This window comes from Amphibalanus amphitrite, unplaced genomic scaffold (assembly GCF_019059575.1).
Source record: "Amphibalanus amphitrite isolate SeventyFive unplaced genomic scaffold, NRLGWU_Aamphi_draft 000362F_arrow, whole genome shotgun sequence".
NCBI lineage: Eukaryota > Metazoa > Arthropoda > Thecostraca > Balanomorpha > Balanidae > Amphibalanus > Amphibalanus amphitrite.
The window spans coordinates 409817-432414 of record NW_024881856.1 but is presented as its reverse complement, the minus strand read 5'-3'; the positions used below and the strand labels follow the sequence as shown (position 1 = coordinate 432414).

Here is a 22598-nt window from a genome sequence, read left to right as displayed (position 1 = left end):
GGACAAAACTAGGGGACAATGCTATTGCAATTTGCCGCAGTCAGTCGGTAGGCGCAAGAGTGTGAACTGTGAAGCCAATCGTGGACGAGAGTATGCAATTTTAAACGCTTTGTTTAGAGACCCGTATGGCAGATACAGAAAATGTCGTCGAGGTACGGACAGTGAGCGAGTGATCACCATATCGCAGTAGGCTTACGCTGTACTTGGCTCGATCTCAAATAATGAAAATGTCGAGATATGTATGGATATTACTGCCTGGGACGTTCACCTGCACGTGCCAATTTTACGTTTTGGAGTGTTTAGTCGATCCATGCATTTAAATATGACATTTATTTCCCAGTAACAATGTTTGCGTTCAATATTGGAAAATAACCTATCACTGCACAGTGCAGCGCGAAGACACGTGTACCTCGAGCCAGGTTCGGTCACTATTCAGTCAAGTTTCAACGATTGGCTGCACAGTGCACAACTCTGAGTCTTGAGCATCAACGCGCGTTTCAAATACCACCTCTCTACAGCGATCAAAATAGATGACAATTTCTGCAAAAACATACGTATATATTTGTTAAAAACATTTCCCAGCCCCGTCCACCACATTTGCACTCATTCGCCGAGGTACAAACACACAGTGATCGGTCGATCACAATATCGCAGCTGCCGGTCCCGCAGCTGCCGCGCGGGACTCGCCCCTCAGTACAGCTCCAGCACCTTGATGGTGCCCTGACTGTTGGCCGCCACCAGCACACTGCTGCCCGACTTGCAGCACACAGCCGACACAAACTGGTTGCCGTCGTCAGCCCGCTCCTTCTCGAGCAGCGAGCGCGGCGGCTCGAATTTGTACGACAGCACACTCTGACTCAGACCCTTGTAGTACACGTACAGGGAGTTGTTTTCGGAGCCACACGCCACGTACGTACCGTCCGTGGCCAGGCCGACAAAGTTCTTTTCGTTGACATGTCCGTGGAACGAGCGGAGACAGGTAGGCGAGGTAACGCTCCACAGTTTCAACTGGCTGTCAGTTGAGGCCGATACCAGGTCGGTATCGCTGACAAACTTCACATACGACACAGCTTTCTGATGCCCCTTGAAGACCTGCAGCGGCTGTTTGGTGTTGCGCAGGTCGTAGTAGTGCACATTGTGGTCGGCGGAGCCAAACGCCAGCTGGAAGCGACTCGAGGGGTTGAACTTGACGCAGCAGACGTTCACCTTCGCCTCCAGCGACAGGATCGAGTGGCTGGCGTTGGCCGCCCACAGCTTGACCGTGAAGTCGTCGCTTCCAGACGCGATGAGGTTGGTGTCCACCAGGTTGAAGTCGACGCTCCAGCAGCGCTTCTCGTGCTCCTGATAGACGTGCCGCTTCTGACCGGTGGCTGTGTCCCAGATGGTGATGGCTCCCTCGTAGTCGGAGCTCGCCAGCACCGACTTGTGGTAGCCGTTCCACGCGACGCAGCTGATCTTGGACGTGCAGGCCATCTCCAGCGTCGGGTAGTGGATGTCGATCGCGTTCCGCACCACGAACCCGTAGTCGTAGATCTTGATCTTTTTGGTGACGCCGGCGATGGCGAACATCTCCTTATCCTTGTCGAACTCGATGCTGGAGACGATGCTGGCACCGGCCACCAGGTCAGACGAGTAGTTGAGAGACGCCAGCGGCCGCATCCCGCTGTATCGCGTCAGCCGTGACAGGGCGTCACTGAATGAGTCCAACGGGCAGGCGTCTCCCTCCTCCCCGCCCGCGCCGAGGTGCACCGCGCGCGGCCGCAGCGAGAAATAACACTTGACCAGGTCATCAAAGTGACTGTGTACCTGGCGTCGCCGCCGCGCCAGCGCGTCCGAGTCGGGAGTCTGCGGCACCGCGCCGCGCACCACGTTAAAGCCCTCGGGCACTTCGCCATCCGAGACGGCCACCGGACCGGCCACGTCGGGTGAGACGGACTCGGTCGGCAGCGCGCCGCGCTCCGCCTCCATGCTGGGAACGCACGGCACCCCGGCGGCGTCTCCGGCGGCCGCGCCGTCCCCGCCGCCGGCCGCGCCGCGCCGCTCGCCGTCCAGCGCCTGCTCGACGCGCTTCTGGTCGGTGTCGATCACCTGCAGCTCGCGCTGCAGCTGCTGCAGCATCTCCTCCCGCTGGCGGCGCAGCGTGGTCAGGAACTCGCGCAGCAGCACGTTCTGCGTGCGCTGCGAGTCGGCCTCGAGCGCGCGCCGCCGCGTCTGCAGCAGCTCGAGCATCAGGTTGACGTTAGGCAGACCGAGCTCGGCCGTCTCGCTGACCAGGTACTCCTTCAGCTCGGCCGGCTCCAGTCGACTCAGCTGGGCTGGGGTGCGCCGCGCGCGCCGGTGCTTGGTCACCAGCTCGCTGAGCAGGAAGTTGGGGTAGATGCTGTCCTCGTCCAGTGCGCGGCTGCACTTGGGACAGCGGCCGTTGAGCTGGATGCTCTGCACGATGCAGCGGTTACAAAACGTGTGCCCACAGCGTGTCATCATCGCCTCCTCGATGACGTCGAAGCAGATCGGGCAGAGGAAGTCTTCACTCTGTTTCTGGAAGGAGCTGGCCACGCCGGTCATTCCCCGGCTGCGCGTGCGCCTGCCTTTGGAGGGGCCGGGCCTGCCGGCGCCGGCCGCGCCCCCGGACATCGCGTCTGCCCGCCGACCGGCCGTCACGACACTGGAACAGGCGGGAAACAGCTGTCACGAGCCGCACTCAGTACTGTACTATGCAACTTTGGGTGCTTGAACAGGTAAAGTTAATATCTAAGCTATAAAGAAAGCACCATAGGTACTGCTCTAAAAAGCAGCATATATGATAAGCAGTGCACCACAATAGATTGTAGTTCGATTTTAAGAGACACAACAAGCACAATTACATTACACATATCACAAGATTTTGTAAAAGATACCTTAGGTAGTAAAACCCTAGTTAGAATAGATTCATAGATTCACACCTTCTTAGAGTATATAAAGTAGGTACCCATTCAAAACACACAACACTGTTGAACTTATCAGCTCCTCACAAATTTGTGTAGACCACATATAATATAGTATATGTGGTCTTCACACCCCATCATACCATACAGCATATTGTGCAATCACTACCAATTCACCTTGCTTGTTTAAGCTGTAGAAATCTGAAACAGATGAACTGCAGCAATATGGCTGACATTCATCACTTTCAGTTCAGCAATTCATTTTTTCAGAAAGTTGCCCACCTACTTTTCCTCAATCATTTAACATTTGGGTTTATGTTCAGGTCACAACTTACAGCCAGAATCTTTTTCCATATCATTTTTCATGATTCTGTGAATGTTGGGAGCCAAAGAATCTTTGTAGCTTGAAACTTTGCCCTTGTGTCACCTTGTCCTGTTTTGTAATCAAATTTGAGTCTTATCATCTCTATCAAAAAGGGCTACAAAGTGCAAGTTCAGCCTCACTGATTCCTGTACCTGCTGTGGACTCTTCCCATAAACGACCTCTACCATACCCAGTGATTCACTGTCATGACTGTCAAAAGAAACATTCATTCAATACAAAATCAGGAAAAAATCTACTTTTCATACATCTCATAATGCAGCTGCGCCTGCGTAGCAGACTCTCGGCCAATTTATTTACTTTTAACGTAAGAAATGTGAGGTGACGAGGTCTGTTTGACCCTGACAGTTCATTCATGGTGAACGTATTTCAAACAAAATTAAAAAAAGAAAATCAGATGTTATGAAAAATTATTTTTAATTTAAAAAACCAATCCAAACAACCCAACTAAAACATTGCTGAATCCCTTGCCACCATTGCCCAGTTATGTTCAAGGTTATGCTTACCTGAAAACTTTTGTAACTTTAGCATGGCTTTCGAAATCCGCAGTTTCACGTGCAACACTGTCCAGTAATATTGGTTATGCGCACATATATTATTGAACGATTTTACCGAAAACCATGCGAAATTTTTAAGCCGAAAGGCAGAGAGGCAGAGAGCTCAATTTCGCAAGAATTGCCGGCCTCTGTTTCGGTCGAATATGAACCTGTGACGTGATGTTTTTGACGAATCCGTGACGAATCGAAAGCGACTCCTTTCACAGTGATGACGTCATTTTGACTCAGCTCAAATCAAAAATTTAGTTTTATGACGTAATCAAAATTCTACAATCTAAGCAAAAATCACTTATTGGGGTTCCTTGAGCGAAATTGGCTATTCGCATTTGTCTCTTTCTGTTTCGTATTGCGTCGGGTATTGGTCGGTTTGGGTTTCTTTTGGGAATTATTTCGGTGATATTTTATCACAAGTTCGTTGTGCCATGTAATATGTATAATGTTCTTCGCAGCTTAACACTCTCTAGCACCTCATATTTTGTAAGAAACGTCAAATATTCGCTTTGTTAGGCGGAGTTCCCCGTCCTTTTCTACAAGGTCAAAACGGTGCTAACAGGAACTGGAAGAATGATCTTTTCATAAGTATAATAAGTGGTTTCTGCAAGGTCATTACCTTTTTGATTTTTCAAGAAAAATTAGGTAGTGTTGAAAGTTAAAGGCCTGGCAGGTAAAAGTATACATTAAGTCCGAGTGACTGTTAAAAGATAAAGTTTTCATATTCTTACGTTATTTGACATCCTGAATCCAAAAATGATACTTATATGTCCTGGAAATAAAAGAAAAACATAATCAAACCTGACCTAACCTTACCTATTTACCTACAACCTACCAACCTACAACCTACAAACCTACAACCTAACCTAACCTAACCTACAAACCTACAACCTAAAACCTAAAACCTACAAACCTACAACCTAACCTAACCTAAAACCTAAATTTTTTGCTGTTACATATTTGTATCAACAGCGTCACAATTGTCCACTCGGACCTAATATATACTAATACCGGCCTGGCATTTCATGGCCTGCATGCTGGGCTATGCATTTCGTGTGTGCGTTTTTTGCGTGTACGTGTTTTGTGTAATATCGTTCTAGAACAAGTCATAATTAATATAACGTTTATATTAGTTATATATAAATGTAAATCGATTTTTTTCTGGAACGATATTACGCAAAATACGCAAACTCACAACACAAAGATGCACGCAGAAACTGCATAGGTAGTGTAGCCACTAGCCAGGCCTAAGACTTTGATCAAAACAAATTTCGGTATTAGTATATATTAGGTCCAAGTGGACAATTGTTACGCTGTAGATACAAATATGTAACATCAAAAAATTTAGGTTTTAGGTTAGGTTAGGTTGTAGGTTTGTAGGTTTTAGGTTTTAGGTTGGTAGGTTTGTAGGTTTTAGGTTGTTACGTTGTAGGTTTTTAGGTTGTAGGTAGGTTGGTAGGTTGTAGGTAAATAGGTAAGGTTAGGTCAGGTTTGATTATGTTTTTCTTTTATTTCCAAGACACATAAGTATCATTTATTCATTTTTGGATTCAGGATGTCAAATAATGTAAGAATATGAAAACTTTATCTTTTTACAGTCACTCGGACTCACTGTATACTTTTACCCAAATGGTAGAGGGCTGGAATCTACTTTTCCATGCTAAATAATATGAAAACCTACCTACAAATGCTTTGATGGTTGATAAAAATTAAACATAGATTCTCCTACTCACTACTGTGTTTCTTACCTGCACCAACATAGGGATCCCATTTTGATATTTGCGCTGGTTGCTGCCTGCTTATGTAGAGTGTGAAGCATGCAGATTCATATGAACCGTGCTAAACTCATGCTGGCCTGATATAAGGAAATAGCATACTGGCCGATTATTTTTTTTATTACTTGGCTATTACCTATATGGCTGATGATTCTCCTAACACCAGCAGTTTTTTTCCTGTGTGGTTCACATAAGTGCTGTGCTTTTCAAATTTCAAGACTACAAGATCTTAAGTAGATCATTTTTTTCCTGTTTGTAGAACTGGCTTCATGCTCAATATTCTGAGAAGGGAACAAAGGGGGATAAGAGTCTAATCATAGGCTCAAATTGACTCCCTTGGTATGACAGGTAATATTGAATATCTTAAAAAATGCAAGTTATCAGAGAGGTCAAGATATGGCAGAAAAATTAGATTATGACTTTGATAATAACCTTGTGTTCTTTTCCTTGAAATTATTTCTTCAGATGTTTTCTTTTACAGTCTAGATAGTAGATTTATCTACAAACATATTTGCATTTTACTGCTGGTGAATTCCAATAAACTGGTACACTGAATGGATTGAATGTCTTGTACCACTGATGGAAGTCTATGTCTGATTACATATTGGGCACTTTTTGAATTTTTAATATATTTGAATAATAGATCATCACCATACATCACCTCTCTAATAAGTGGTAGAAACATGAAAATATATGGATTAATGATCTGATGCATAAGAAGGGTAACATGAAGTGAAAGCCAAGGGAACTAAATCTGGTTAGCAACTGGCATGTGTGTGTGTGTGTGTGTGTGTGTGTGTGTGTGTGTGTGTGTGTGTGTTTTTTTTACTGAACAACAGATCATATCAAAATCATGTCACCTGTTCACAGCTGTTTAGTTACTTATTTTGGCCTTCTGTTAACTATGACTTCTTATGTGCCTTTCAGGTGGGTAGAGCCATCACAAGTTATAGGTCCCACACCTAAACACTGACAATGGCCAAGAGAGGGGCCGACGAGGGGGTTGGCGGGGAACCGCCCCCCAAGAAGGTGCAGTTCGAGCAGATCAAGATCGGACCTGTCTCCACTCTGGAAGAAATCGACATGAAGACTCTGCACTTCCAAAACAAAAAGCTGGCCGAGGTAACTGATGAATCTGCTCTTACTTTTTTGTTATCCAGCAGAAAAAGCACCTAAGCTCTTCTGTTCTGTTGTTTGGTTGAATTGTTTGCAACATTTTGTTTTTGCCTGTAGTTGAATTATGGATATGAATAAGAATGAAATGAACTGTGAGCTGTCTCAGGCTATTTGCTACCATCATGTATTTTTCTGAAATGGCATGCTTAAAATGCCACCAAAGATTGTTTCTTCACTCAATCTTCAAAAAGTACTAACCTCCGTACTGGAAAAGTCACCATATGGCGTCTCAGTCCACTGACCCGTCCATGTTGCCGTCGTCCGCAGCGTCTGAAGCGACACCACAGGGCCGACCAGGAGCTCCGGGGCCGGATCGACCAGCTGGAGAAGCGCCAGATCCAGGACGACGCCGTGCTCAACATCATCAACCGCTACTGGAACCAGCTCAATGAGGACATGCGCGTGCTGCTGCAGCGCTTCGACGCCGAGACTAGCGACGAATTCGAGAGCAAAAGTCAGTCGATGGGGCGCGACTGGGCAGTGTTGAAACTCAAAAGGAGCTATAGTTCGTTTTTTCTAAGTTCGACCCTCACTGTAAATATCTTTTTGAACATAGCACGAGAATTGCTAGCTGAATTACTAAGAAAACTGGCTAGCGCACATTGTACTGCAGACATGAATAATATTTTCCAAATAAGTTTTAAAAACCGATGACATACCGGTCTGTTAAACGCCGTACGATCTATTGATGAGTTCAGTTATAATTTCTGACAAGATGTCTATCTCTGTGGGGTTGTATATAAAGGCGACTACGAGCTAGGAGTCTGGGAAATAAGAGCCAGGAAGAAATAATTTTGAGTAAAATTCATCGTCTGTGAAATCAATGTGCGCCAGCCAGTTTTCTAAGTAATTCAGCTAGCAATTCTCGTGCTATGTTCAAAGAGACGATTACAGTGAGGGTCGAACTTAAGAAAAACGAACTATAGCGTGTACGGTAGTGGGGCGCAAAATGACCTTTGTAGTCAATGTGCCCTAAAGCTCTTATAAACAAACGTATATAATAGTATTGCCGTCAGTGGCACCAGGTCTCATCGTTCACATTAAAACATCGATTGTAATGTAAAAGAACCACAGATATCCCACAACATGGCGTTGACATGTTGACATGTTGACATGCTGCTCTTTTCTTTCCTGTCTTGCCGCCCACTCACTGAATGCTGATCGGTCCGTCTGCTCCACCGTGCGCAGATGAGAGCGAGGCGACCACCTCGTTCCTGACGCAGCTGTCCACGTGGGACAAGCAGGAGCTGGATGAAAAGTTGGCCAGACGTGTCCAGGTCTCCAAGCGCGCCGTCGCCAAGATCCTGCAGGCGTTTGACCGCGTGGTGCAGCGCAATGAGAAGATTACACTGGCGCTGAAGGGCGAGGCGGCCGCCGAAAACGGTACGAGAGCGGGTAGTTAACGGTAACTGATGCTGTGGTGTTGCTAGTAAATGTTTGCCAGCTAGTTATCGCGGTGAGTGCGTTTTTTTAGGGAACGCTGCTATGAACTTCAATATAACGCTGACTGACTACAAAAGTAGATTCCCTTTGCTTCCACGGAATGTCTGCGATTTCTACGTACCTTTGCATACAAAATGTTCATCGTTTTTGTTTGTGCTCGTCCTTTTTCAGTGTTTTATCTTTACGAAACCGCTACAATTGTGTTACAGAGGACCCGCCGAACCTTGATGAGGAGATTCGAGAGATGAATCTTACCCTGCAGAAGGAGAACGCCAGTTTGCACGCACTCAACACGGCACTGCACGAGAAGCATCACACCATGTCACTGAAGGTAAGCCGCTACAATCGTCCTGTGTGAGACTGATTGCTGTGAGGGGAGGGAAACGGAACATCCCTGACATCTGGAAAGCGAACTCATCGCAGTTTTCTACACGATGACGATTCTCAGCCGTGTATGTAAATGTATAATGTGCTTTATTATGACCCGCGTGATATGGCAACGTTGTATTGCCACTGGACCCACTGGTCCTATTTTTTCGGCCACATCCCGCTGCTCTGGTCGCTTCCGACTGTGACAGTCTCCCTCGCTGTCCGCCCAGGCCTGCAGTTGTGCCGTCCGCTCACTCATCCGTGTGCTCCAACTGTGATCGTTTTGCACTCTGCCCCCTGTTTCCCTTGACCGTCGTTACGCGTCCATTCAGCCCGTCTACGACCGTTCTCCGGCGCCATCGGCAAGTCTAACTTGTGACCGTCCGACTCCGCCCTCTCATCCTGTCCAGTGTCCAGGCTATGACCTTAAGCCGTCCATTCTTTCCTCCTGATACCGTTTGCTAGTTCATCCTTCTTTCCCTTTTGTGATATCCTCCCGGCCTCATCATGCTTATCTCTTGTGACCGCCCGCCTGCTCATTTCCTCCCCTCTGTAACCGCCCTCTCCCTCCGTCCCCAGACTGCCGAGCTGCAGGAGCGGCTCACGGCCCTCCAGACGGAGAAAGACGAACTCGGTAACCGGCACGACGATCTACTCTACGAGTGGGAGAAGACGCGCAACTATAACGAGAAGCTCGAGACTCACCTGGCTGAGGCATCCGAAAAGGTACGGCGGGGAGCGCTCAGCTGCGTGGTGGGATGGTGCTGGTGGGACGCGCTTTTGTAGCTGTTTGGGTCGGGGGAAATACTCGATGGTCTGTCCTTTGCCACTCTATAAGGTGGCGACTGCGAGATGGTTTGTGTGTTTGATAGGCAGTCTGGCTCTTTGGTGGTGGCGTTTTGGTTAGATTGATACGGGTGGAAACGTTGGTCTTCTTCCAGTCACGCCACCTATGAAGCTAGTGCTCAAGAGGGCGTGGTAGTACCGTTTCTACGGACTGGAGTGACTCGCTATATACCATCGCGTGTTATGTGCGCTGGTTTGTCTCAACTCATCACACTGTTTGTATTTTGTTTTCAGCTGAAGTACTTTGAGCAGCAGGTGGAGGATCTGCGGCCCGACGATGCCCAGAAGAGCTCCGGTCTGGGCAGCTCCCGAAAACCGGAAAAGTCCTACAAGGTGACCGGCTCCGTGCAGAAAATGGTACGTGCTGACAACCGAGGTACACCCGTTCCGTGCTTCTATCCTCAGGAAACTGAAATCCTTCTCCTCCACGCCGCAACCCCCACTCCGGGCTGGACAGGCACCTGTATCTCATGCGGGCTGCTCCCTTGGAGCGGCACCGCTGCTCCCTTGGAGCGGCACCGCTGCTCCCGAGGGAGCGCACCCCGTAGCCGGGTGCAGAGAGTGCTTGGGGGGCTGGTCGGCCTGTCCATTCGGACGGGCTCAGCCCCGGCGACCTCTAGGGTGTCTGCCCAGACCAATGTCTCCCCCTAATCCCTATCGTCCTTCCGGCTCTGCAATGGTCTTGTCAGACCGAGAGGGCTTAACCCAACAAAAGAAAGAAAAAGAAACAACCGAGGTAGGATGACTCAATGTGACAGGCTGGTTATGATGGACGCTGGAAACCTTTTGGGTTCGTATGGTATTGTTTGGGATCAACGTGACTTTAAGAATTTGAGTTGCAAGACGTCGAAAAAAAAAAAATATAGACCCTCCCTGCAGGGATATAATTGCTCTTGTGCTTTGTTCATTGCACGGATGTGGCCGATTTCGTTTTACGCCGAAAGCCTGCCAGCTAGGCTCTTACGTTTGGTTGTAACATTGTGACCGGCTGTACACCGTTGGCATTCTGATTTCCCGACCGCGACCCTGTGCTGACCGCGTCTGCATCCTGTGCCCTCGACAGATCGAGGAGATCAACCTGGACCTGGAGGAGCAGCGAGAGCTGGCCACCAAGCGGCTTCAGGAGCTCGAGGACCTCCACCGCAAGCACAAGGACGTGCTCAAAGAGGCCGAAAAACTAAAAATGGACGTACGTAGTGTGGGAGAGGAGGGACTGATGGATGGTTTATGTGGTTAAATGAAACATAAAGCGTGCAGATCCCCGTTGAATAAGCGCTATTTGCGAGGGTCAGCCTGCACTTTGCAATTATGCCCTGGGATGGGTTCATAGGGCTGCCCCTGCCTCCCCTGTCCTACCCGATTTTCGATAATGCTCAGATAGCGAATGATTTCTGGAACAGGTCCGAAAGTGATTGGCATGCACCTGCACAAGTTGCTTGAGGTGATAGTCCGTGTTACCGACGCTACCTATAACATCCTCTATGGAGACCGCTGACCTCTCTCCTGCTTCCCGAGTGTGTGCCTATCCGCTGCAGCTGATTCCCCTGCCATCCAGTGGCTGCTGCCGCGTCGTCTGACCCCACCCCGCTCTCCGACCATGTTTTTCAGCTGCGCCAGCTGCCCGAGTCGGTGATCGTGGAGACGCCCGAGTACAAGTGCCTGCAGTCGCAGTTCTCTGTGCTCTACAACGAGTGGCGTCAGCTGCGCACACAGCTGGAGGAGGCCAAGCAGCAGCAGCAGTCGTGCACCAGCGCCCACCTGCGACAGATCGAACAGATGGAGGTGAGCGAGACGGGGACCTCGCTGCCGGCAGTTGGATCATGGATGTATGAGGGATGATGGGCCGAATTTATAGCCGTCTGGACTCGATTCCAATCTACTCTGGGTGTGTTTATCTCATCGGTCTAGCAGCGGGTTCTCTTGTTTTACTTTCATCGCCGTTGTTCTGCAATATCGAAAAGTGTTAGCACATTTAGCGCGATCTATGACCCGTTCCTCATACCCACAAGGCACTCCCTCCCTGTACTCTCTCCCTCCCTCTGTCCACCTCCCTCCGTCCGCTCTCCCCTGTTATGGACCGGACACCAGCTCACGTGTCCCATCTCCAGAGACCGCCGCCGGGTGCCGGGTCCATCTGTGTCCGTGATGAGACGCCTCCCCGGGGTACGTGCCGGTCAGACGGGCGGTATTATTGTGCCCGCACCAGGCGGGGAACGGATGGGCCCGGCCGGGCTGTCGTCACCTACTGAATGTGGTACTGAGATGTAGTGACATGGGTCGGATAGAGGTGCTGAGAGGGTTCGCTGGTACTGAATACCGATGGGTGACAGGTGGCAATGCTGTCGCCGGATGCTGCTACAGGATTCGGCTTGGTGTGAGCTATTTTAGTTTGACCCCGTGTTTAGGTTATTTTGAGCAGGTTTTCGTTACCTCCCACATTGTCGAAATAGAACAGTGGCACTGACATTCTGCTAACTTGTTCGCGTTCATGTAAAAGGGACTGAGGACACTTTATTTCCGTCGTACTCGTATGTCTATAATCCTTTTTTCTTACACCTGACTATTCGTCCATTGAAAGTACCAGGGTACTGAGGACTACTGCAGTGGCGTGTGTCGCGCTTGTTGTCAGTCCCCCATTTCTCTCTCTTCTCCCTAGCAGAGTGAGGGGCTGCTCTCGCAGAGGAAGCTCCCGATGTCGTCCTCACTCTCACTCCCCTCTGTATTACAGAGTGAGGAGCTGCTCTCGCAGAGGAAGCTCCGCACCAAGGAAATCCAACAGGAGGACGAGCTGGCGCGAGTGAGGAAGGAGTACGAGATGCTGCGCATCGAGTTCGAACAGAACCTGGCCGCCAACGAGCAGACGGGCCCGATCAACCGCGAGATGCGACACCTCATCACCAGTCTGCAGAACCACAACCAGCAGCTGAAGGGCGAGGTGCAGAGATACCGTAGAAAGTACAAGGAGACTAACATCGAACTCATCAAGGTAAGATAAATTAATAAGCATGGTGATTGGTGAGATTCTGTTTTGACTTTTGGTGAGTGTTTGCTGTCATTTTTTCCTGGTCCCACTTGTCACGGTCTGACAGTAAACTATGACCTGTTGGCATCAGATATTGCAGGACTGAATTTACGTGATCTTCCGTGTCCAACATCATATACCGTTATGATCTGTTGTAGTTGCCTTACCTTCTCCAATCCCCATAGCTGAATGGTCTGTGTTGATCTGGCCTTGCCTAGCTTGACTGAACTTACCTGCTCCAACCGAACCCGCACTACCTGACCTGACCTGACGTCCCCGTTCTCTATCAGGTTCGCCGTGAGGTGGAGGAGCTGAACCAGGAGAAGTACCGTCGTACCTCGGAGCGTCAGGACTCGACCTCGTCCGACCGAGATGTCAAGGAGGAGCACCCGCAGCAGGCGCACGACGCCACTGTGAAAGAGGAGGCAGACGTCAAGAAAGAGGACGGAGACGGAGAGCAGGTGGGAGAGAGGGAGAGATTGGAGGGGTGACTGGAATGACAGACAGTCTCGAGAATAGCTGGTGGAAGGGGCACCGATGGAGTGATACATAAGGCAGGATCCTTGCCGGGAGGATGGTGGGGGACGCGGATGAACTGATTCAGTGGTGGGCGCTGGATGTATGAAATCTAATCGCGAGGGGATTCTAAACATGGTACTGAAATGTACAACTGTGATTGTGGACATATTCTGGCAACCCTCAATTGTGCGTAGCAAACCTGGCTACCTAGTACCTTCCCATTGAACCCCCATATTACACAAACTCCTGACCGCCCTTTTTCTTCGCCAGGGCGGCTCCCAGTCGGCCGAGGCGTCCGGCTCCGGTGACACCGAGGACACCAAGAAGGACATCAAAAAGGAGACCTGCACGCCCATCAAAAAGGAGCAACACAAGCACAGAGAGCTCTCCAAACAGGAGCAGGACATGATCCGCGACCTCAAGTCGCAGCTCAAGTGAGTTGGGAACGGCAAGGTGGATGACTATTGCCTATGCCGAGCAGGCGGCTTATATTGCATATAGGTAGGTATTCAACAAGTCATGGAGTGGCAAGAAAGCTTGATCCGTGTCGCTTCCATACGGTCGTGTGATGTTTAATCTACAGGCTGGCTTTCCTGATAGTTTTTTTTTTTTTTTGGTTGCTAACTTGTTTCGGTCGTTCGTGAAACTCATCCAGGCCAGGTGACGCCCGTGGATGTCTCGATTTCCCTCGTTCCATTTGTCCGTCCGGATGTGTGTGTCGCTCCCACATATACTTTGTCACCGAGATCAGAGGACCGCTGCCGGCATCAGTTGACCTTTAGGTCTGAGGGCGGCGTGTGATTGGAATTTAGTGCAGATCTCAGCCCGGCGTCCGGCTGGATGCGGGCTGTTACAGCTCGGATCGGCCACACTTTTCCAAAGATAGACTGTAAAGCAAGATTGACCATATCCATTCCGTTCCCTGCTTCAACTTACGGGGATTGTAAACGTTGTGTGCCGTTTTACTTCGATTGTCTACTGATCATATTTTTATTTGATGGTATACCTACTGATAAATGCGGAAATAGCTTGAGGTTAGTGATATTGCACGCTTATATTGCACTAAGATACCCAACTCGTTTTTATTCACATTGTTTCCGACCTTCCTCTCTTATATGCCTCAACTAATGTTCATATGTATTTACCCATGTTCAGGTGTATCAGTGTAGCTCTAACACCTGCCCAACCTCGCTCTATGTGCCTGCAGGAAGGCACTGAACGACCAGAAGGAGATGAAGTTACTGCTGGACATGTACAAAGGCGTGGGGAAGGAGCAGCGGGACAAGGTGCAGCTGATGGCGGCCGACAAGAAGGCCCGTCAGGAGTGTGACGACCTGCGGATGCAGCTCAAACGCTTCCAGGTGAGAGACGAGGGGGAGATGGGACACACCGGCCGCAGGGGAGAGCGAGCAGATGAGCGGCAGGGTCGTGTAAGAGCTCATGTGACTGACGGTTGGATGAAGGATGCTATGATACCTCTCGCCTAGGTGCCGGTTGGTTGGACGACTTTTTTGTGCAGTGATGTGCCAGAAAGGTCGCGAACTTCGATATTAAATATTAGGGATGTTTAAGTGTCCCGGATGCTCGTGGTTGTTAGTGCTGGAACTGGAGTATGTAGGAGGTTCACAGGATTGCCGAACAGTGTTTTTGCTGACAGCCGACTCGCCTGACTGTTAGAGTGAGGAGAGGCGACCATATCTGCCTCATTCCTGTTGGCCTGGCGATAGGTCCGGTTCTATCGGGTCTCTGACATTATTCCGTGAAGTCGACTGTTCATACTTCATTGTTCCTCCTACGCCTGACAACCTTATATTTAGTTAGGTGTCCGTATCTCGTTAATAATGTAATGTAAAGGTATATCGTTAATAATGTACGGGGGTAGGCTCTGTGCTCTTTATATAACGCCCCACTGATGTTAGTATATCACATAAAAGCCTAGACGAATCCTCTCGGACATTTGAGCTGTAATAGGCTTACTAACAGTGATTGGCCCATCTCTGCGTCAGGCGTTGTCCGTCTCCGAGAGATTTGATCTTATTAGGGATAGTCAATATCGTAGGACAAACTGATTGCATCTCGACGTCTCATAAAGGCCACAAAATAATGTAATGAATCAATTAATGTTCGAAATATTCAGGGACGTTGCTGCCTTTTCACCACGTTCTCACTTGGTGTCAATATTACGACTGTTTGAACCTCCCTGACCCACGCTTTAATCAACGTTACAGGAGGCAAAGCGGGAGGAACGGAAGAAGCTAGCCGACGAGGACGCCATTCGCAAGATTCGTCTGTTGGAGGAGCATAACCACACGCTACAGAAGCAGATCCACAACCAGAAACAGGTACGGTGACTGACTGCGGTGTCTGGTACTGTGTCTGGATGGTGAAGTGCACGGTACTGGCATTAGGTGAACCCCGTGTGCCCTGCAGTATGATGCCGGCTTTGATTGTGCCGTGTGTGCCGTGGCGGCCGCCGCAGCGGGCTGAGGCTCTGGGCTATTTTTTCTTTTTGCGTTATATCCTGTCGACTGATGTCGGCCTTGACGCGCCTTACGTGCTGTACGGCCCTCCAGGTATTAAGTGGTTGGTTGCCAACATCACAATAATCGATCTGCATTGATGAATACGTCTAATGGCTGTTGAAAACCACTGCCAAAATGTGTGAACGAACCCTCTTCTCATTTCTATTGAGTCATTTTACAGGAGTGTCTCTGTCATTTAAAGTTATTATACCAAAAGCACATAGGCTAACCAACCACTATTTTGCTGGAGGGCCGTACGTCTATTGGCTGAGGTTCTGACTGGTGCCCTGTGTACATCTCTTCGAAGGTTGTGGTTGTATCCTGTGTCCTGTTTGAAATCTAGTTTTTAACGTTAACCTGTGCGATGTGCTTAGTGGGATCTAACACTGGTCCCTATGTTCCACTGCAGGAGACTGAGGCTCTGACTGTTTCTCTGTTCGTTGCCTCGCAGGATCGACTCATTGTACGTCCCGCGTATAATGTGAAGTGTGTATCGTGCCCGTGGGCTTTGATCGTTTCCTGCCTCCCGCCGCTGATTAAGTAGGCGGAGGGGCTGACTGCACCCTGTGTTCCCGCCACAGGAGGCTGAGGCACTACTCAGCGAGATGGAAGTCACCGGTCAGGCCTTCGAGGACATGCAGGATCAGAACATCCGGCTCATCCAGCAGTTGCGAGAGAAGGACGACGCCAACTTCAAGCTGATGTCGGAGCGCATCAAGGCCAACCAGACGCACAAGCTGGTTCTGGAGGAGAAGGACATGATGAGCGAGAGGGTAGGTCGACTGGGCGTGTGAACATCGAGATGCGATTATTGGGATTGGGTTGTTATGTTTGACATTGAAACGCCGTGAAAAGTAACGATTTATTTAGAGGGAATTGGAAGCATTGGAAATTAGAATAATGATTTTTGCAGACACGCAATTAATTCAATGCCAGCTGTACCCTGATGTGGATATTAGCAACATAGGTAGTGTGTGATTGCCGTGAGCTACTAATGAACCATCCCCTTTTCTTTTATGGACATTTCTGATGGGTTATGGGTTCTGATTTCATGTTAGCTTAGGATTTCTCCGTCTAGGACTTATCCTGCATTATTCAGCCAACCTGCTGCCATTTATGCTGACTGTTCTCTTTTTGCTCATTTTCTTCAGCGAAAACTTTCACGGAAAAATAAAATATTTCGGTATTTATTTTTATTTGCTATAGCGCAGGCGCTAAGCAGCTTAGTTAACTGAAAAACTTTTTATCGGCAAAGTTGATGTGTAAAAGTTAGACCACTTGGCTCAGTTGATGGGACATGTCAGGTTCTTGGAATCTCTAAGCATAAAATCCATTTATGGCCATTTTACGTGAGACGTTTCTTAACTATTTTCAAGATGAAGCGAAGTTAGTATAGAGATACATGGAAGCTGTCAATCACACCACTTTGAGAAATTTTACTACAAGTCCTTGCTGTAAACTTCGACTTCATTTTTGAGTCAACTCCTAAATACGTCTTCACTCTACCGATTGCTTTATACATATGAAAAGCAATGACTTTCGGTGACCACTACAAGTCACCTTCTTCGTCTTGGTGCGTCATAAACGCCGCATTTCATCAACACGCGTGGGCGACCTAAAAGGCCACGTCGACAACCGGCCTGTTTTTCCTGGCCCCAACAAGCGGCCAACGGTTCATACTTATATGGTAGGCCGGCCGCGCCCACTAACCATTTATTATATGAACGATGCAACGATCGGTCGTCCAGGGTGGGCGGAACCGATGCGCAAATCGCGATTATTATAATGGTCCGACGAAAGGTCGCCGTTTGCTGGAAATGTCGGGAGCCAAGGATAATCCTTGATTGTCGTGGGTCAAAACCAACAACCGCTTACAGCAATTGAACGCACTGGCTATATGTTGTGAAACTACGCAAGAAATAACTGCGCAATTCGGTTTGATGTGTCAAATGTGCTGTGGTCGTATGTTTGGATGGGTCGAGGCCTAGTGCATTAGACACAAAGGTTTTTAGGCTGTCAAAATAGCTTCTAACTTCCCTGATGTTGTTGGTGCTATCCTTACAGCACTTTTACGCTGTCAATACTGATCATCCAACAATTTCGGAGGCACTCGCCCGTCCGTAGTTATCGATTAAAACCCCGCGACTGCCGATGTTTGCCCTCCATTCCTCTCTGGCAATATTGGAGACGCTCACCTCAACTAATTAGTAATGATAACTCTGCAGCCGACTCCTTAACCCTTTCTGCGTCGATAACCCCTCAGCTGACCCTCTACCGCTCCCCACAAGGTGAAGACGCTGACCACGCAGGTCGAGGCGCAGAACCAGGTGGTACGCAGTCTGGAGGAGATGGAGCGGCACATGCAGAGCGACCTGGCCAACGTCAAAAAGGAGCTCGGCTTCCGACAACAGGCCATGGAGATGCACAAACGAAAGGCCATCGAGTCGGCCCAGGCGGCCGCCGATCTTAAGCTTCATCTCGGTGAGTGAAGAGTTACGTTTTCCCTGTGTGCCACTCATACTGGACACGAAGAAATGGACGCAAAATGGCCTTCGTCGCCGAGGCGTCATCAAACCCAAATCATCATCATCTATGTGGAACAGGAACTGAGAAACAACTCTTTCGTCTGCCTTACTTACCGCTGCATGCGCCTATTTACGCCTGTTGGTGCCCGCACCATTAGCCTCATTGTCTGGTCTTGTCTCACTCATCCCACCATTTCTCCTTTGCGTCACAGAGAAGTACCATGCGCAGATGACCGAGGCGCAGCAGGTGGTGGCCGAGAAAACCTCCTCCATGGAGCAGGAGACGTTCAAGACGCGCCGACTTCAGGAGGAGCTGGCGGCGCTCCGGCGGAAACTAGAGCGGGCCAAGAAGATCGAGCTGGCCGGTGCCGCGGACGACGTTCTCATGGAGGAGGTAGGTGCTGGGGGAGGGAGTTTAGGGGGAAGGTCTAAGGGGGGGGGAGTATATTTTGATGTGGACGGTAGTTTTAGGCGGTGGATGGCCGGGTATTCGAGTTCGGTGGGGAAATTCAGCCATTGATGGAGTTTTGTCTGGTATTAACGGTGATCGAAGAGGCTTTCATTAGGTTTGTTGACCTTAGCAGATACCTCGTGACAAGCTGGTAATTGGGTAAGACAATGGCGCGGTAATGCTAGGTAATTATGTCGGTCATGCAAGTCTCCAATTCAGCGTTATGTAATGTGGACAAAGCATGTTATGATTGTTAGACACATCCGTGATGAAGTGCGACGCTATTCCTTTTTATTATCCCAGTGGAACCAATCATACCCGCCTGGGGCGGGGGGCCACTGGTCAATGCGCGATATTTGGCCAGGCATGCACGCACGGCATGCCTGTTACGCAACGGAAATTATTAGCGATCCACCCGCCCTGCCGCCGTGCGGCGGTGTTTATGTCTTGGCAACAAGTCGAGTTGCCACATGTGCCCGATACCTATAAATCGACGCTCTTCTCATCTGTCTCATCTCGTAACTGCCCGCCTTGTATCTTTTAGGTTCATGAGTACAATGAGCAGCTGAGGTGTCCATTATGTCCATCTCGTTCCCTCTCTAACTCTCTAACTCTGCCCTCCAGGTCCGCGAGTACAAGGAACAACTAACGTGTCCATCTTGCAAGGTGAAACGGAAGGATGCCGTGCTCACCAAATGCTTCCACGTCTTTTGCTTTAGCTGTCTGCGCACGCGCTACGAGACACGACAGCGCAAGTGTCCCAAGTGTAATGCTGCGTTCGGTGCCAATGACTATCACAGGTTGTATCTGGCTTAGGTGTGACTGCGAGCGATTGTGGGTGTTGCTGTGTAAGTGTATGTGCGTTGCTGTGGTGTGTGGGTATGTGTGGCTGTCAGAGGATGTGATCGTATGTGTGTGTTTGTACGATTGTTTCTGTCGGCGCGGACAATCGCTGGACAGGTGGTACTCGGGGAGACTCTGCTCTGATCTTTCGACTGGGATGGTTTTGAGTTACATATGAGAGCGAGTGAGTGAGTGAGCAGGGTGAGTGTGTCAGTGTTTAGCGGCCTGGTTGTGACGTGTGATTGTGACGGCCTCTCGGTTGGATTGCCGTCTGAAAGTGTGACGAGTCGGGCGCTCCACTGCGGTGGTGCGTCGTCTGTCGGTGTCCCTCCCTATTGCGTTCCGCCCCTCCGCGACCCGGCCGTCGTCCGGGCCTGTCTATTGTATTGTATAGGGCGGTCGGATATCTGCCGCCGCCGGCTCCCAGCGGTGGGAACGGTTCTGTGCCGCCACAGCTGAGTAAAATACCACCCGGCAGTCCCGGCTGGGTCACTGACTGTCCGCCGGGCAGCCCCGGCTGGTCACACTTGCTGTCCGCTGGTTAATCAAGGGACCCTTCTTTCCAGCCGACCGCTGTGCTATGGACAGCGGCGGCCCCGTGTAGCTCTATCCGCGACGTACTTAGGCTTACTGTAATTGCCGGTCGTACAGGTGCATTTTCCCCCAGCGGGGTTTATTCAGTGGACTGGAGAGGCGCCGCACTCTGCGGCCGACCTGAGATGGCATTTCTGATTATTGTTCCGGTCTGGTGTGGTGCCGTGCGCGCAGTTGTTTGTGTACAGACGTCGGGCCGACTCGTCCCGGGCTATATTTGTGTACAGACTAGATTTGACGGCCCGCCGGCGCCGGTCAGCTGCTGAGACAGCGCGGGGGCTCGGCCACGGTGGCGTCTCGGCGGCTGACCGTCGTTGGCGGGCTGTCCGTGCTCTCAGCGTTCACGGTGGCCCGCGTGAACCGCTGCTGTGTTAGACGGCTCGCCGGCCCGGCGCGGCAGGCGCCGCCGCTTCAACTGTCTCGTCCGTGTCATTAGCTATGCCCGGGAAGGGCTCGTCGTGTTTTCTTCTGATGGTTTGGTACTTTGCGCGCGGCGCGCGGCGCTCGCTCGCTCGCTCGCCGGGTATTTTTCCATAGGCAGTCCGTGTATCGAGGGATGGCTGTGTTGTAATATCAAACTGTCGGGCCGCCGCGGCCGCCATGCGGCGCGCGCACGCAGCTCTCTGCATGTCTCCGTGGTCCTCGTGTCGATGTGACGTGACGCCGTCGGGCCGTCACGCTGATGTAATCAGTACCGCGACCAATAAACGCCTGCGATGTGACTCGCGTCAGTTTGGTGGACGGTTCGGAGACGAACGAGATGGGCTTCCTGTTTTACCGGAATGTTTGAGCTACGCTGCTATGGATGATTTCTCATTTGTCTTCCTCCTACAATGTTTGAATGCGAACACCATAGCGAACACAGGTAGCGGCACTACTTGCAGCTTACTGTATTGATGCACATTGCACAGTGCAAGTAGGTATACCTACTTTTGTGGCCGGTACGATAATTAGGGGAGACCCGGGAGGTATGGGCCCCCTGGAGGTATGGGCCATCGCAGTTTTGAAGAAGTGTTGCGTATTTTTACACATTTGACGGCGTTAACTGGTAGCAGCCATTCAGTGATTACATCCCACGTGATTTTCAAAACCTTCCTCAGTCTTCTATGGCAATGAGCGGCGATAAAGCGTTTTTGCCCTTTTCGAGTAAAATACGGTACATACAGAAAATTCGTGATAAATTTGAGCCAGGCTCGTTTTATGATGTCAGACCATCGCTAGCATAAAGTTTAAAGCATGCAAATTAAGACTGGATAGACAGCAAGAAGCTTTCTTGCAAGATTATGAGCTGAGATGCTACGCACATTATGGCGTCCTAACCGGGAGGTTTGGGCCACTCACTCCCGGTGATCCTAAATAAATAAAAGGATGCTTTCATTAAATGTCCCCGTCAATAAGTTTTATTTTTGTCGCGTTAGGTCGAAAAGTTAACTTCAAATTTTTATTCGAACAGAAATATATTATTCATCTTATTTCATGGCGCATGATTGAGTTTACCAAAATACATATGGGCCCAAGTGACCTCCATGAAGCAAGCTGTTGGCCACTTATGCGGTTCCTGGGCTCTAAGAGAGATCGAGGTAGATACCAGCTACGAGTATTATTCTCATTGTCGAGAAAATAATATGAAACATGGTACCGGCCCATACCTCCCGAGCCATGGCCCATACCTCCCGGTGCATTTTGATGGATCGAAAAAGCACATGATTTATTGAAAGTTATCTCGAGACAAAATACTTGATCCAAGATGCCTAATTTCAGGCACACGATGCAGGCGAAAGGCAATTTCACGTACACAGAGTGAAAAACCGAGTCTAGCCACAGCCCACTGGAAGAAATTTGCCTTTTCACAAAACCGGCCCATACCTCCCGGGTCTCCCCTACTTATCGAATTACACAGACATTCGTTTTCTAACTTCAACTCGGAATGGTGGGACGGTATTCGCTGCAACAAGTCAAGACAATTTACTTACGCAAGATGCTAACGCTTCCATCAATCATGGTTATTTCCTAAGATTATATCATAAATATTTCCGGAATGTCCTTGCGCTTCTCGGGCTTGCCTCTATAATAGGTACAGCCGTATCTTATGCTAACCCAACTTGATTTTATGTTTTTGTCTTATAATAACCCATCTGCGAAGCGCTGTCCACGACCGCACCCTTTCGCTGAGTCTGTTTCAGCCATTAGCTACGGCTCAACACCCGAGCATTGGTTTTGCCGCCAATTAGGCTGCATTTACGGAGTTATTTCGCTGTATGTCCACCGACAGCCTCACAGACAGTGGTGGGCCTAATTCGTGTTTTTACCACCGTCGACTCGGCATTGCGGCCGTGCTGTTGCGCCTGTTGCGACGATCGATTAGGGACGGGACGGGCGGCCACTTGGATACTTGCTACCGTGTCCGTATTGGCTGCTGTATAATGCTGGTCATATCAGCCAGCTACCGGTGTGACAATAATAAGTGTCAATAGCACCCCCAGGACAATTATCGAGAAAATGAGTTGCCTTAATAAAAAAGCTTCCTATATAGGGGTCTTATCAACAGCTTGTTTTTCTAACTCATGGCATCAATGGAAAGCTCATTGTCTGTTAGTTGTCACAGACTTGCAGCCTTTAGATTGAATTCATTTTGCTATCTACACTCTACAGGCGTCAG

At 49.5% G+C, this 22598-nt stretch overlaps 2 protein-coding genes across 5 annotated transcripts; one reads left to right on the top strand and one right to left on the bottom strand.

The window, feature by feature from the left end:
• Positions 1–537: 537 nt before the first annotated feature.
• On the bottom strand, positions 538–3998 carry LOC122389560 (E3 ubiquitin-protein ligase COP1-like). 2 transcript variants are annotated; one of them, XM_043381717.1, is made up of 2 exons: positions 3813–3998; positions 538–2665 (listed from the first exon to the last, which is right to left on the bottom strand). In XM_043381717.1, exon 2 carries the CDS (start codon positions 2632–2634, stop codon positions 691–693), a length of 1944 nt encoding a protein of 647 aa, XP_043237652.1. In that variant the 5' UTR covers positions 2635–2665; positions 3813–3998; the 3' UTR covers positions 538–690. The 2 variants fall into 2 exon arrangements, with proteins under 2 accessions (XP_043237652.1, XP_043237651.1); XM_043381716.1 differs by lacking the exon at positions 3813–3998 and adding an exon at positions 3102–3352.
• Positions 3999–4193: 195 nt separating this feature from the next.
• Positions 4194–20661, top strand: LOC122389559 (E3 ubiquitin-protein ligase Bre1-like). 3 transcript variants are annotated; one of them, XM_043381712.1, is made up of 18 exons: positions 4194–4224; positions 6557–6751; positions 7073–7259; positions 7994–8188; positions 8458–8579; positions 9197–9343; positions 9698–9820; positions 10527–10652; positions 11072–11245; positions 12192–12449; positions 12776–12946; positions 13275–13438; positions 14212–14365; positions 15233–15346; positions 16108–16299; positions 17815–18007; positions 18264–18445; positions 19127–20661. In XM_043381712.1, the coding sequence occupies exons 2-18, from the start codon at positions 6605–6607 to the stop codon at positions 19316–19318; spliced, it is 2841 nt and encodes a 946-aa protein (XP_043237647.1). In that variant the 5' UTR covers positions 4194–4224; positions 6557–6604; the 3' UTR covers positions 19319–20661. The 3 variants fall into 3 exon arrangements, with proteins under 3 accessions (XP_043237647.1, XP_043237650.1, XP_043237648.1); XM_043381715.1 differs by lacking the exon at positions 4194–4224 and adding an exon at positions 4253–4273; XM_043381713.1 differs by lacking the exon at positions 4194–4224 and adding an exon at positions 4360–4465.
• The last annotated feature ends 1937 nt before the right edge of the window (positions 20662–22598 follow it).